This window comes from Cyclopterus lumpus, chromosome 24 (assembly GCF_009769545.1).
Source record: "Cyclopterus lumpus isolate fCycLum1 chromosome 24, fCycLum1.pri, whole genome shotgun sequence".
Classification (NCBI taxonomy): Eukaryota; Metazoa; Chordata; class Actinopteri; order Perciformes; family Cyclopteridae; genus Cyclopterus; species Cyclopterus lumpus.
Window position 1 is genome coordinate 5,169,401 of NC_046989.1, and position 14,458 is coordinate 5,183,858.

The 14,458-nt window shown below is 44.5% G+C and overlaps 1 protein-coding gene and 1 long non-coding RNA gene across 2 annotated transcripts; one reads left to right on the forward strand and one right to left on the reverse strand.

Moving 5' to 3' along the window:
* Window positions 1-1,051: 1,051 nt before the first annotated feature.
* Window positions 1,052-2,432, reverse strand: LOC117727005 (thyroxine 5-deiodinase-like). The gene has a single exon (XM_034526939.1). It carries the CDS (start codon window positions 2,315-2,317, stop codon window positions 1,526-1,528), a length of 792 nt encoding a protein of 263 aa, XP_034382830.1. The 5' UTR covers window positions 2,318-2,432; the 3' UTR covers window positions 1,052-1,525.
* Window positions 2,433-2,524: 92 nt separating this feature from the next.
* Window positions 2,525-3,520, forward strand: LOC117727006. The gene is made up of 3 exons (XR_004609006.1): window positions 2,525-2,661; window positions 2,767-3,245; window positions 3,421-3,520. It is a non-coding gene; the product is annotated as an uncharacterized LOC117727006 (long non-coding RNA).
* The last annotated feature ends 10,938 nt before the right edge of the window (window positions 3,521-14,458 follow it).

Here is a 14,458-nt window from a genome sequence, read left to right on the forward strand (position 1 = left end):
GTTGTTTTTAAAGCGGCATTTGCCAAAAACACTTCATCCAAAAATAACAAAAATGAAAAGAGAAAAAAAAGGAGGTGAAGCTCTTTTGTTATAAACGGCGCGTGCTTCCAACACCTGGCCGTAGGGGGCGCCGACGCCCACTCAGCATCCCTCGTTCACGGCTACGGGAGATCCCCAGTAATCTCACAAAGCTCTCTAATCCTAACTATATCTGCATTCCTGTGTGTGTGTGTGTGTGTGTGTGTGTGTATACATCTGTGTATAGGAGGGGAGGACACAGATTGCAGCGATGGTGAGAGGTGCCTCCTCTCGCTCAACGCTTTGATTCTGATGCACGTATATTCTGTCGCGGCGTAAAATAACGGTAACGTAAAATAAATATTTGCTCAAAAAGGACTTTAAAAAAATAAATAAAATAAACTTTAATCTGCTCTTTGAGAGAGTGAAACCCTCCGGACATGATCCAGGTTTTTTTCTTCTTCTGTTGACGGTGAAATCCTTCTTCTGCTGACCTTTGGCTTTCTTGGTTGCCAGATAATTGTTCTGATTAACTACACGTCATGAAACGTTTTTCTTCAGGCTCTATATTATTACACGTTTCTTGGCAAAGTGGGTTAATTAATCACTCCGCTGTATATTACTACGGTGCGCTAAGAAGGGATCACTTTCACCCGAATAGGGTTGATTATAGAAAAAAATACCCCCCCCCATAAACAATAATACGACGACATATTCTGCCTGTAAACATCCAGCAGGTGTGACGTCATCAGACGGTGCGACTAATCAAGTGGCAGTGGAAACAGAAGGTGTCGTATAGTTTGCAAAGTGCATCTTATTAAACAAGCAATCAACAACAACAATAAAATAAATACGATCTCGTTTTGCTCCACAAGTCAACAGTGCAAACCATTCAAGAGTGATCTGATGTTTTATTTTTTTAAAAAAAACAATTTTGTTCAGTATACATCGTTTTCAACATGACAATAACATGGTTTTGGCAGTCGCTCGTGGAGGAAGGCGTCCCCGCTGACGTGGGACCCGCTCCCGGTGTCGGAAACATCAGTGTCGGTTTTCTGGCGTCGCCTTTTAAAAACCGAACTTCACAGAAACACCAGAGTGAGACGTCAGCCTGGAACGCACGCACGCACGCACGCACACACACACACACGCACGCACACACACACACACACACACACGCACGCCAGTATTGTATAAAAATAGAGTGATTGCTAATTGAATCCAGTTTCACCTGATTCAAGACTTTTTCCCATACAAAAAAAAAAAAAAAAAAAGCAATCAATCAATTAAAGTCAAGACAAGCACAACACACCGGCCTATACATTTAGGCTTGCACGTGACTTTAGAGGCTATTTGTCAAAGAGTCCTGAATATCTTTACGCGAGAACAAACAACACAACGTGCCACGTGCGGAGGCTTTGATAGCAGCATCTGAACGTGTTGCACTGGGAGCTGGACACCGAAGAAGCGGAGCGGGCACGAGCAGCAGGCGGTTCAGCATCTTTCACTACACATGGAGCACCGCTGTTTGGGAATGCGCCAGCTCGTCCCTGTATTGCTCCAGCCAGTTGGTAAGCTCGGATATCCGGTACCCCTCCGGACCCCTGCCCCCCTGGTACACCACCCTCTCGTCCCTCACCACGTAAAGTCTCTCAAAGTAGGCTCCGTACGCGGCGTTGGACGAGTTGTCCATATTATCCACCACCACGTTGCTGCCGGGCACCTCGGCGAGCATCAGCCGCGCGGCGGTGAGCCGGTCCTCCAAGCAGCGGTGCTTGGGGATCTGATACGGCGCGTCCGAGCTCACCCAGCCGTCCGACGGATGCGCCTCCTCGATGTACACGACCACAAAGTCCGCAATGTCCGCGTACCGGCTCACGACGCGCTGGAACGCCGTGAGCCGCGTCATGAACGGCGGTCAGGAGCAGCTGCCGAAGTTAAGGATGAGCGGTCTCTTCCCTTGCATGCAGTCCAGGATCTGGACCTGCCGCCGCTCCTGGACCAGCATCACCGCGGTGTTGGGAGCCGCGCGCCCGAGGTGCGCCGATTTGAGAAAGTCCAATTTCTGTCCGTACCACACGGCCCTGAGGGACTCCAAGGTGAACATCTTATTGGAGTCCGAGACGCACACCGGCGGGTCGTCCTGGCCGTCCTGCCGCTCTCCCATTTTCAACAGCACTTTTTTCCTAATGCACAAGAAATCCAGGAACCACAGCATGACGGCGGCCAGGAGGAAGCGGGGCAGCAGCATCAGGCACAGGGCTGCGTGCTTCAGCGCACTCGCGGAGTCGGGCATCATCTCTTCCCCTGCCGATGGGATGCGGACTGCGGGGGCCGGCGAGAGAGAGAGAGAGAGACAACAAGTCCTTAGTCCCCTTTACCCATTGGAGAAAACTATCTGACGCACGCGGGCACTCTTTTTATAGGTACAGCAGCATTTGAATAATGGGGGGGTTTAAAAGAAAAAAGAAGACAAAAAAAAAAAGAAGACAAAAAAAACAAAAAAAAACACGCCTCTGGTACCCGCACCCCGCCCACTCACATGGTGGGGATTACCTCCCTCTGGGGTTCAAAGAACCGGAGGGAGAGAGACATGTGATCGATACATGACAGCAGGGTGGGTGTTGATTGGGAGACACTTGGGTGAGTTTTAATTGGCTGTGGCTGAACGCACCGGTCGGTTGTTAAAAGTCAGGAAGAGAGAAAAAGAAATCCTGTGGATTCAAGATCTCTCCGTAATGTGCGCAGGAGCCTCCGTGACCACTAGGCGGCGCTGGACTCATGCGCACTGCGAAGGCCGGGTGACGATGACTCATTCGCGGATCTGCCGGAGGGCCCCCTGGACGCCTTGGGAGGAACGGAAAGGCAGTCAAATAAAAATAAAAAGTCAAAAGATATTCAGTACATTTAAGTTTTCTTATCACCATTCTTTGTAAAGAAATGGACTTATTTTCTGCGGCGCACTCAAAGGCCCCTTTTATCGTTTCCAGCAACCTGTTTATATTTCATTATCCACTCTGCGTTGAATATGCCGCTTATTGTTATCGTCGTCTTAAACTTTTATGTTATCCTCAATCTCATCTTCTCAGCACCCCCTCTTTCAAAATCTAAACAATAATGAGCATCATTTCAACATTTATGGAAGGTTGTATTTGATTTTTCTTGTGCAGGTGTCCAATCAAAGTGACTCAAATTAAGGTGTTGGAAGAGCCGGGGGCCATTTACAGGTAGGTGTCATGGCTAAATTAAATTAAAGAGTCTTAGATCTCTGTCCTAATAACGAGATATTTGTCCACTCTTTAAAAGCATCTTTTGTAAATGTCTCTTTCTTTCTTTCTTTAGCTCATTTCGTCCTTATTTGTGTTGTTTTAGTTAATGTGTTCATTTGTGCTTGAATTTCAGTGAGACAATATCCGCAACCAGCGGAGAGTCGAGGAATTTGATCCGGCACAACCCCCACCCCTTCATTCACACTTTACACTACGGTTTTATATGAATAAAAAACAAAATAAATAATAAAATGTGTTTGTTTTATATGCAGATTCTGTTATCTTAGGACGGAGCCACGCTAGCAGTTTCCCCTTGTTCCTAGTCATTGTGCTAAGCTACGCTAAGTAGCTTACATAACATGAGAGGGTCACTCTTGCGTGATTCCTTACTCCTTCGTACACAAAGTGAGATTCATGACGATGAGTCGTCAGCGCGCTCGGGAGAGATGAAACAAAAAGATGACGATTCCAACGTGGTTATAAAAACACCGAAACTTAAAAGTGTTGAGATCTGCAGACGGCGTGACCACCAAAGTCATCCGGGGCAAGAAAAACCACCAGACGATGATTCAGCGGCCCGGAGTCGAACCAGGAGGTCGGTCTGCAAACAGTTTAGCAACAAACGCTGCTTTCTCCTCCACAACGACTGGTCTCACCCCGAGGGTTGGTTTAATAAAACCTGTCTCACCCACCGTCCCGACGTCTCTTTAGTGATGTCACCGGGACCAGATCCAGAACCGAGAGCCAAAAACCTGCGAGAAGATAAGAATTATGCTTTTTTTTTTTTATTTTGCGAAAAGAAAAAACCCGACTGAGAGAGAAGTCCGTCACAAGCCAGATGTGCAACAGCTACACACGCACACGTGTCTCGGCTTCTTTCTTTTTTTTTTACGCACACATCTGCGAGCGCAAAGTTGTTTTTTTGTTTTTGTAGATAAAGCAGTGGGGATGCCGGGGCGCCATCCACCTCGAAACGGCCATTAACCGGCCGTACTTTTTAAAGAGAGATGTGTAATCACGACGTTAGCTCCATGTGTTTCACACATAATACGCTGTGATGTCGGGGCTGTTTCCGTTGTTGGATTTCCAAAGCGAACACGGCGAAAGCGTGCTTTTTACTTTAGCTTTTATAAAGTCTCCGGCTTGTCATTAGCCGTGAGAACTTGTCGGTCCATTCGGTCCCATGTGTTTTTACAACCAGCCCATTGGATTCGCCTCTAAACATAACCAAAAAAAATAAAAAATAAGCAAGTGGGTAATAAAAAGGGCACTCTCCTGAATGAAATGCATTAGATTTTCTTCATTATGTCATTAATTAGTCACGGCCCGATTGGTTTGACGGTTGTCCTGTGACGAGGGCGGAACAAAAAGAACTCTGACGTCTGAAAATGAGAACTTTGTACCTGAGCTTGCAAGAAAAATAAATAAATAGAAGAAATAGAAAATAAAAAAAGAGAATTGAAAACTGCATTTGGTCACGATGAACAGGGGTCGGGAAGAAATGGAAAAAACAAGAACGTTTTCTAAATGAAATGGATGTGACTCCATCATGAAGCGCTCCCCTTCCGGCGGCGAAGACGCGATCGGACTGATGGCGATGACAAAAAAAACAAAAAACGGATGTTTTTTTGTCTCCCCCGGTCATCGTTCCTCTCATCCCGGGATGATAACGTGAAACAGTTTAAACAGCGAGTTTAAGAACGAATCAGGCCTTGGTATTCATCACGGGACACGGTGAGTTTCCTCGGAGATGGCGACGCAATGGCGTAACACACGGAATTGCAAAATAGAAAATTAAAAAAAAAGAAAAAGCGAGCCCGACGGATTAACTCGGAACGGTCTTCTTATCCGATGTCACATCATACGACTGGTGTGACCTTCCATTGAAGGTCGTTGAAATCGCCGGCCGAAAGGTGTGTAAGAAGTAAGAAACGCCACCCGGCGAGTACAAAGAGCAGGCCCGATGCTCGGGGGGCCCGCGAGGGAGAAACTTTAATCAAGTGGCTCCCGTGAATTTGAGTCTGTTAAAACTGCCCGCTGTGATCTGGATTAGACCACTGCCGTCTTTTGGTTGTTTACACCGAGGCTGCAGGAAGAAAAAGAGCTTTGTGTGACTCCTGGCCGGTGTCGGTTACTTGGGTTGAGTTTCAAAATTTTTCCCAGAATCATTAGGGACCTTTCGCGTGACAAGAGGTCACCGTGGAAACACGTCGCCGGAGCTTCTTTAAGCTCATTAACTCAAGACACTCAAGACACACACACACACACACACACACACACACACACACACACACACACACAGGCGCTGGTTTACCTTCACAGCCTTGATTATGCTGGCGCCCTTAAAGTGCTTCATCCTCTCATACCAGGTCAATTTAAGCTTTGAGGAACCTCTCAGGCAGTTTAATCAGCTTAAGAAATAGAACAAACAAACCCAGACCAAAAAACCAAGATAAACATGTCTTCCTTTTTAGTGTTTTTTTTTCTTCCCGATCACTGTTACCACATTATTTTCGAGAAAATAAGTCTGTTTTTCCTAGAAAAAACCTCATAAAAGCCTTTTTTTTCATGGTGTAAATACCTCTTTCTCTTTCAACCTCCTAGTCTGCAACCACAATCCCACAGCTACTGCTACTTTTCACATCCTCGACCGCCGGCTTGACAAGCATGTCTTAATTAATGAAGAAACACTGGCAGCCCGAGCCTTGATTCTGTTTCATTTTTTATTTCTCTCTCTCAGAGAATGTTTTTTTTTTCCCCGAAACAAACTGCTGGAACCTCACTTTCATTAGACACAGCCTGGGTCTTGGCATGGGAGCGCTGGGTCAAACCAGGACATCCCAGAATAGGAAAAACAGCCCCGGACAGAGCCCTGCAGCAAAGCACCAGGCGTGGCATGGATCCAGCCGAACCACTATTAAAACCCTGGCCACTGGAGAGGCATTGAAAACACACAAACACACACACACACACACGCACACGCACACGTACACACACATCCCTGTAATTGTATCTTTGTGAGGACTCTCGTGGGCATAATGCATTCCCTCGCCCCTAAGCCTAAACCATCACAACCAAAGCCTGACCCCCTAACCACTAACCCCTAACCCTAACATAATTATAACCCAAAGCCTAAAACAAAGTCGGCACCCTCAAAAAGACTTTTGAAGAAGCGAGGACCCTCAAAACTGTCTACGAAAACGAGGGCGCTATCAACCAATCAAGTGGTGGCGAGCGGACACAGTACACAGCATGTACACCGTTTATATTTATAGAACAACACGGAGCTCCGTAGTCCGATCCAAGACTGGACCCTTCCTTTCAACCGCGACGCTCCTTGCGTTCTTACCTTTCACAATAAAAGCCCCGGTGGTTGTTCCTCTGCCTGCACAAATACATTCAAATATTCTATTGGAAAAGTGTTGCAACTGTCAAGAAAAATGTTTGCATTTTCGTATCGTTGATTAGTCTCAAAATATTGGTCATCAAAAATATACAAAGTACAAGTAAACACACATAGACACATGGTTACTTACATTACACACACACACACGCACACACACACAGTTTTAGTGCTGTTTGCGTTGACATCGCGGCGTTTGTCGTTCAAGGTGAGGTGAGGTTGCAACAAAAAGCACTTTTGACTATATTCATGGTTGAAATGCAGCCCTCGTCCCTTGTGTTAGTCGAGCATTTGAGCAGGTTTGTAGTTACTAAGCAACCGTCACGTAGTCCCTCTCGGTCTAATCCATCCAGGCCGCTGTGGCTGCGTGGAGCCTTCGACGCACACTGACACATCACCTCGGTTCACCAGCGTCCTTTTGTCCCACGAGAGCAGCGCTGACACACCAAACTGCACGACTTTATAGAGAGGGGCGGCTTCATTTCTTTATCGCATCACGCGGTCATTTAGACCCCCGGAAAATGAGTAATCTGTCATATTGATAAAGAGTCAGCGGGCCGGAAACTCAGGTGTATATACGTTTATTACAACGCGTCCCACGCTGCAGGTTCATCAGTCCGTTTTCCAGGCTAGAAACACCACGGAAAGCTTTAGTGGACAGAGCGGGGACAACGTGTGTCAGCTGAGGTCTGATATGATGATGCCGTGAAAAGACTATTCTCAAAAATGTCGCAGCACAGAGATTTCCTGTCAGGGCCACTAATGTGATTTTGATTTGGACTTCCCCCGAGACAGTCTTTAGTGCGTTATGGAGGTATATGAATGTGATGTGGGTGTAGATTGGTTCCAGCGTGAGTGGCCTTGCCCTGGTTTTTCAGCCCACATGCTGTACGTGTTACGCCACACTAGACACATAAGTCGTGTTCCCATTCACACATTGTATCCCGTTAGAAAACTTGTACGATAGAGTCGATTTCTTTTTCTTCTTTGTTGCTTGAGGTGACTTTTTTTTGCACAAAAGGTTGACGTGCTATTGAAAAGTATGGAATACATTCTGAACATTTAACCCACGTGACTTATCAGCTGTTTCTCCCCTTTGTGTATGCTCAGATGTTCCCACGAAGAGCGAATGTCTTCGTCTCCAGACAGAAAAACATCGCCAATAGTTGCTGAAAGAACGACTCAAACTTTACCCAACAACTGAAACAAATTCCTTGACAACCTCAAAAGTTTGACTTTTATCCCTCGACAATTGGAAACCCGACTTGACACCCTGAAAGTTAGTTTGCAAAAATAAACTTGTTGTGGTCGAGAGTTAGATGAGAAGATTCATACCACTCTGGTGTCTGTACGTAAAAATATGAAGCCACAGCCATTAGCAGATTAGCTTATCTTAAAGACTGGAAACAGAGGGAAGCAGCGAGCCTGGCTGTTGTCCAGAGGTTACGCAATCTGTCTAACCAGAACCTCCACGGGTCACAAATAGAACTAGTTGCATCGTCTGCATATTGTGGTTTTATCCGGTCGTCACAAGGTCGACAGAGAACCAACCACGAAGGTTGTCACCGATCTCGGTTAGAGAAATAGTTTTGCACATAACCCCCCTGTGGAAAAAAAAGCTCACATTTGGCTTTGTGCACAGATTACTGAGCAGATAATCTGGAAGGATTTTCATCATATTTTGTTACCTTTGGACAGAGCCGGGCTTGTTTTCTCCCTTTTCTAGATAGCCGGCCGGTTGTAGCTTCGTGTTTATCGTACAATCAATGTTCCAATGTAACTCTTGGCGAGAACACGTAGTTCCTCATATGCCCAACTGCTCCTTCAGGAATGCGTGGACAACATATGGATAGTGTGTGTGATTTAAAAAAAAAATGTTATTTACATATACGATTTACACGAAACGTAAATATGTTCAGTGGACATACGGGAAAAAAAGATGTACTCTCTTTACATTTCCCCGTCTCTGGGTGAGCTGATTTATAGGTCTGTCCCGAATAGTTTACTACATCTGGGACACAATAATAATTCATATATGGCGTTTTAGGGGATTTGGGGATTTGCCAGCTTTAGGAGCCTCACTTATCATAACACACGCTGTTTAGAAAAGGGAAGTATATTTCTGTGCGGTCTGTGAAGTGAATGGTGAGCCTGTGTATGTTAAAACTTTGTTAGACTGAAATATAACACATGTAGTGTGCCTTCGAGTGTGTAGTAACTGCACGTATGTGAGGCTGCATATTCCTCTAAATTAGTGAGTAAAAAAATATTTATTTTCTTCCAGCCCATCCAGTATCAGCTCAACCTACGCGGGGCTACCTGCTATCTACGAGGCAACTTCCAACGACATGTAATGGAACACCTGACCTGTCAATAAACAACAAGCGACGTACAGTTTAAAAAAAAAAAAAAAAAAAAAACCTTTGCACTTTAAAAAGCTGATACGACTTTCTTCAAGGCGTGGAGCTGATTTCCACATAGACGCCCCGGTAGTAATGTAGCCAATCGATTGCACGTTGTTTGTCTTTCTCACAGCATCTTAATCCAAATATCACATATTAATAACACGCCCGACATACAGATAACACGCACACACAACCCCCTTTGCGTTTTATATAAAACGTAACGATGCACTTTATTTTTAATATTTCAAACTTAAAAATTTAAACTTTCACTCTTTTTTAAGGCCAGCTATAACAAGACCACTTGGGGCCTCTCCCCCCTCCCCCCCCTAAATAATACGGTCTTATTATGATCATAAAAACATCCAATAAACAAAATCCATGTTGAGTTTGACATAATTTAATTATTAAAAGCGATAGTTATGCAGGACTAAGAGGCTGTGAGATGAACATGCGAAGCTGCTCCCACGTGCGTGACATCACAACTGGAAGTATGAGTGAAGGTCACCGCTGACTTCATTCAAGGTCAGAGTGTGCGAGAGGGAATGAAGGTTCCTCCTCTGCAGCTGGTATCAGTACATCTGCATTCGTACATATATAATTATGCTACAGATACTTAGTGGGGCATCAAATACACGGCTGTATTCTTGATTCATTTTTAATTTACATGTTCAGAGTGGGTACTATTATCTTGTTGTATATGTTTTCTCTGCTGCATATATTTGTGCACATTTATATATTATTATTATATATATATCTGCATATTATATTTGTTTCCTTTTATTTTACATATTCATATTTCAAGCACGCACCCCACTTTACATCGTATAGATGTGTTGATCATGTGACCATAACAACCTTGAACCAGTCCCAACGGCTCCAAACCCCACAAGCACCAAGGCTGCTTCTCAGGACCTTCTGCAGCACCGACACCATCGCTTCTTACAACTTACATTTATTTATTGTTAATGTGATATTTATTATATGGACGACACACACCAGTTTTATTGCAAATGTAATGGACGACGAAGTAACATAGAAATGGTTATCTAGCGGTCATGGCGAACGCGGAGGAACGAGAACGGCCACGTGGAGTCGTTTCGTCTCAACCTACGTGACACGAGCACACGGGAGATTAATAGTTCCAATAAGCACGCACACGTTCTCGACTGAATGATTGGCTTCACGTTGTGCACGAGGCATCGCCACCTGACCCTGACCCACGTGAACAAGGGACAAGGTCATTGCGGAAAAACATTCTGATTCCTGTGTCTGATCACATGGGATAAGGTGCTACATTTTAATTTAATTGGTTAAATGTAGTTTTATTTCTCTCTAAAGCTCGTTTAGTCTGAACGCGTCGTGTTTTGAGGCGTCTCGGCCAGACCTACACAACGTCTTACTTGAATGAAAACCGTTCCAGGATTTTTGGTTTATTTACGTTTCACCGTCTATAATTAGTTTTAAGAGCACAGAAATATCTGACACATAAATAAATATAAGGGGCCTCTTTTTGTTTTTTATCGCCGCCGGCTATTTCTGGGCTGAGGACATATTACCATAGAGTACATCCAGGTGTCAAAGGTATGTGCACGGACATGCAGGGCGGCGTGCTGTCGAGGCCGCGCTAAAAATATATAATAGTGTGAGTGCAATCACGTGTTATCTATTGGAATATAAGTACAGAAGGAATCCTAAGGGATCAAATTACAATTATACAAAAAATAGTATTGAAATGCTGTGTACATTGGCCCGGTGTGTAAGGTAATTTATGGCTGTTATATTATAATATATTAAATATATATTAAATGTTAATATTTATTAACTATATATTATATCACCGACATGATGGGAAAACACAGTAATACTGTTAAAATGATGCTTTCTTTGAGAAATAATAAAAATGCTGCTAAAAATGCTAAAATGACCATTTGAACAAATTTATTGGTAATTATTGATAAAAAAAAATTAAAAAAAGAAACACTTAAAATGTTTGGACTAATGTTATGTTTGTTGCAAAGTTCTGATTTATCAAATACTTTGTTATAGTGTGACCGTTCTTTTCCATTACTTAAGTTTTCACCTCTTGTTTCCTGATCTCAAAAACACGTCCTGGGGGTTTCTTTATTTCTTTCTTTATTTCTTTTCCGAGTTGGAATCGGTTGTCGGCTATTTGACTATTTGCTTTCTCCAATCGGCTCGCTTGTGCTTTCAGGAACACGATGTACTGGTTTGTTCATATTGTGCTAAAAGCAAAGAGAGTCACTTCAGGTGCTAATTTACATAGAACACTGTGTGTCTCCCTTTATGGATTTCAATTGTTTTCATCATAAAATCTGAACTGAACGCGTTCCGTGTGGTCATCGGGTGCCCCGGACCCCCCCCCCCCCCTCTTTAGATGTGCACGAAATGTGAGGAGGAGGGCTGAATGCTGAACAGCTTCGGTTACCACATCCAGCCGGAGGGTGTTTATACTGCGGTTACCATGGAGATGTATACCTCTCCGCTCTCTGTTATGCAATAAAGTTTTTAAATTCATTTATTTCTGAGGATGAAAGAGCAGCGAGTCTAAAGCCCCCAGAGAGAGAGGGAGGGAGGGGAGGGAAAGAGAGAGGGATCGAGATAGAGAGCGAGGGGGGGAGGGAGAGAGAGATAGTGAGGGGGGGAGAGAGAGAGGGAGAGAGGGAGGGAGATGGGGAGAGAGAGAGCGAGAGAGGGAGAGAGATAGAGAGCGAGGGAGAGAGAGATAGAGAGGGGGGGAGAGAGAGAGAGGGAGAGAGAAAAAGAGAGAGAAGGGGGGAGAGAGTGAGGGAGATAGAGGGAGATAGAGGGAGAGGTAGCGAGAGAGAGAGAGATAGAGGGAGGGGGGAGAGTGAGAGGCGAGAGAGAGAGGGGACCTCACAACGGTGTAGCCATGTTTTTGAATTCTAATTACTTGCTTTCAACAACAGTAACACCATACAGTATATATATATAGATATATCTATATCTATAGATATATCTATACTGTATGTGTGTGTGTGTGTGTGTTTAAGTTTCTCTGCAACACGGATGGTGTCCTTGGCCGTGCAACCGCACGTCCCCGTAGATTTGAAAGCGCCTCGCACAAGCGGCACATTTATTTATTCTTGTGTGTGGGACATACTGAACGGATGATCAACAGGAAAGAAAGGATTACATGTCACGGGAGGGGTTTGAGAAGGTTTCCTATGTACGGTGTCCAACGGAGCATTCTACCAACATCTCTTGAAGCCAACAGGATATTGATATTCTTCTTTGAAAGCCCCGGCGGACGGGAAATAAAAGGAGGCACGAGGACGGAGGCCTCGAGAGCACGACTCAAACCCAGAAGGACCCGGAGAGCTACGCGGTCTGCATCCAACCGAGCGGCTTCACCATCTGCCTCCTCTCCACTGATTTAATGATCATGAGGTCACCTCTCTTTAAAGGTCTATTGTTAAACCTCTCAATAAAGTATTGCACTCAATTACAGCGGCAAGTGAGTATATTAGGTGGTTAAAAACTCCACAACGTACCTTTAAGGCAGTTATATAACCATGAAACATGAACGTGTACTACTTTTTTCATGGCATTATATTGGAGGTTCACCCAGATCTGTATGTTGCTGTATTTTCATTAAGACGCGTTGGCTACCGACTGCAACCTCACTGCTGCGGTCTGCGTTGGGCCGGAGGGCCCCGTGTGTTTCCACACGTCGTGTGACACACGTTATCACATTTCAGAGAGTGTCTGCTGAAGGCAACGCGTCATCGGCAAGAAACAAGGCCGAGCAGCTGTTTTCAAAGAAAGGATTTACTCATCAGTGTTGCGGGGAAATAAATGATCGGGTTCATGTTTGTCTCAATGAAACGAGGATTAGGTATTAGCCCGCCGTGGGGCAGACAGACAGTTGTAGCTCTCAACCTCAAGATCTTATCTGAGGGAAATTTCCAAAGCGCCGGCTGCAGTGGTGTATTTCGTCTGCCTGTAGAGTGCGTTGAGAACGTGAGGACTGCACACACACACACACACACATACACACACTCCATATGCAAAGCAGCTTGAAGCCGCACAACGACGAGGCTCGATTTGTAGTTATTTATGAGCACTGATTAAACTGCTGGACAGATTCACTCATTTGGGCTTCTTACATAACACGGGTGTTAAATTAGCTTCCAGCAACGGGGAGAGGATGACTGAAGACGGCGTAAACCGAATGATACAAGGGAAATAAAAGAGTCGGGGTCGTAGATAAACAGCATCTCTAAAGCTAGGACCAAGGTTTTGTGGGATGTTTTATACGACATGCTGTTTAAGTACTTCAGTCAGCCTCAGGAAAGTGGGTCAAAAACTACTTCTTTATCTATTTTTCTGGGTTTTACAGCATCAAATGTCACAAGAAGGGGCAATTATGGCTTATTCCATCGTTCTTCGTTATTAGTGTTTTGAACAGATGGTTGAATGTGTGACAGTTCCCAGGCAATTAAGTAGACCCCCTGCATCTTAACCATCTTTTAGATCGAGGACCGTGACGGAAAAAGATTTTTGTTGTTGATTGTTGCATCGGTTTTTTAATAAGCTCTATAAACAACACCAATATATTCAACTTCAAGGTGTGAAGCAACGACTATACGGTAGGTCTCACTCTTACATTTGCGTGTGTTTTCGGGTCATTCATTCGCCTGAAACTAGTCCAGTTGTTACATTTTAAACTTTACACTCTTGGGAATAATGAGCAGTGTGATGTTTTTTTACTTTTTTTTTTTTTTACGAGCGCTTAACGAACACCATCGCCTCTTGTCACACGGCGAACTGTTAATATGTAACCCTAACCCAGAGAAGACCACACAGCTGGGACACGACCGCCCGCCCCGTATACGAAGATCCGCGAAGCCGGGAACAACATCTCTATTGGTTCTAAGTGTGCAGCTAAATACATACGGTACAATCTGAAAGTAGGCCAATATAAATAGATATTGGGAGCGGGGTTGTCACAGATTTTAAGTCTCGGAGCACAATGCCAAATGTATAAAACACAGTAAAGAACTTCTGACTTGAAGCTTCTTTGGGTAACTTAAATTCATCGGGACACGTAAGTACACTGTCAAGTTTAATAGCCGGGTCAAGGCTGCAGAAATAGATGTAGACAATCCTGCCCGCACAGCGCTATAAATACGTAATGCTGCCAGGATTAGCACCTTGAATACAGGAGGACAGTGATCAAGAGGTCTCATTTGAAACCACCGTTCTCTGAATTGACCGGCTACATTTCCTCCCATTAACAAATGCTAAATGAAAGGGCTTGACCCACTGACACCAGTTGGCCCGGGTAAATATTTTAAGACAAGGATATTTCGGTGTGCTTC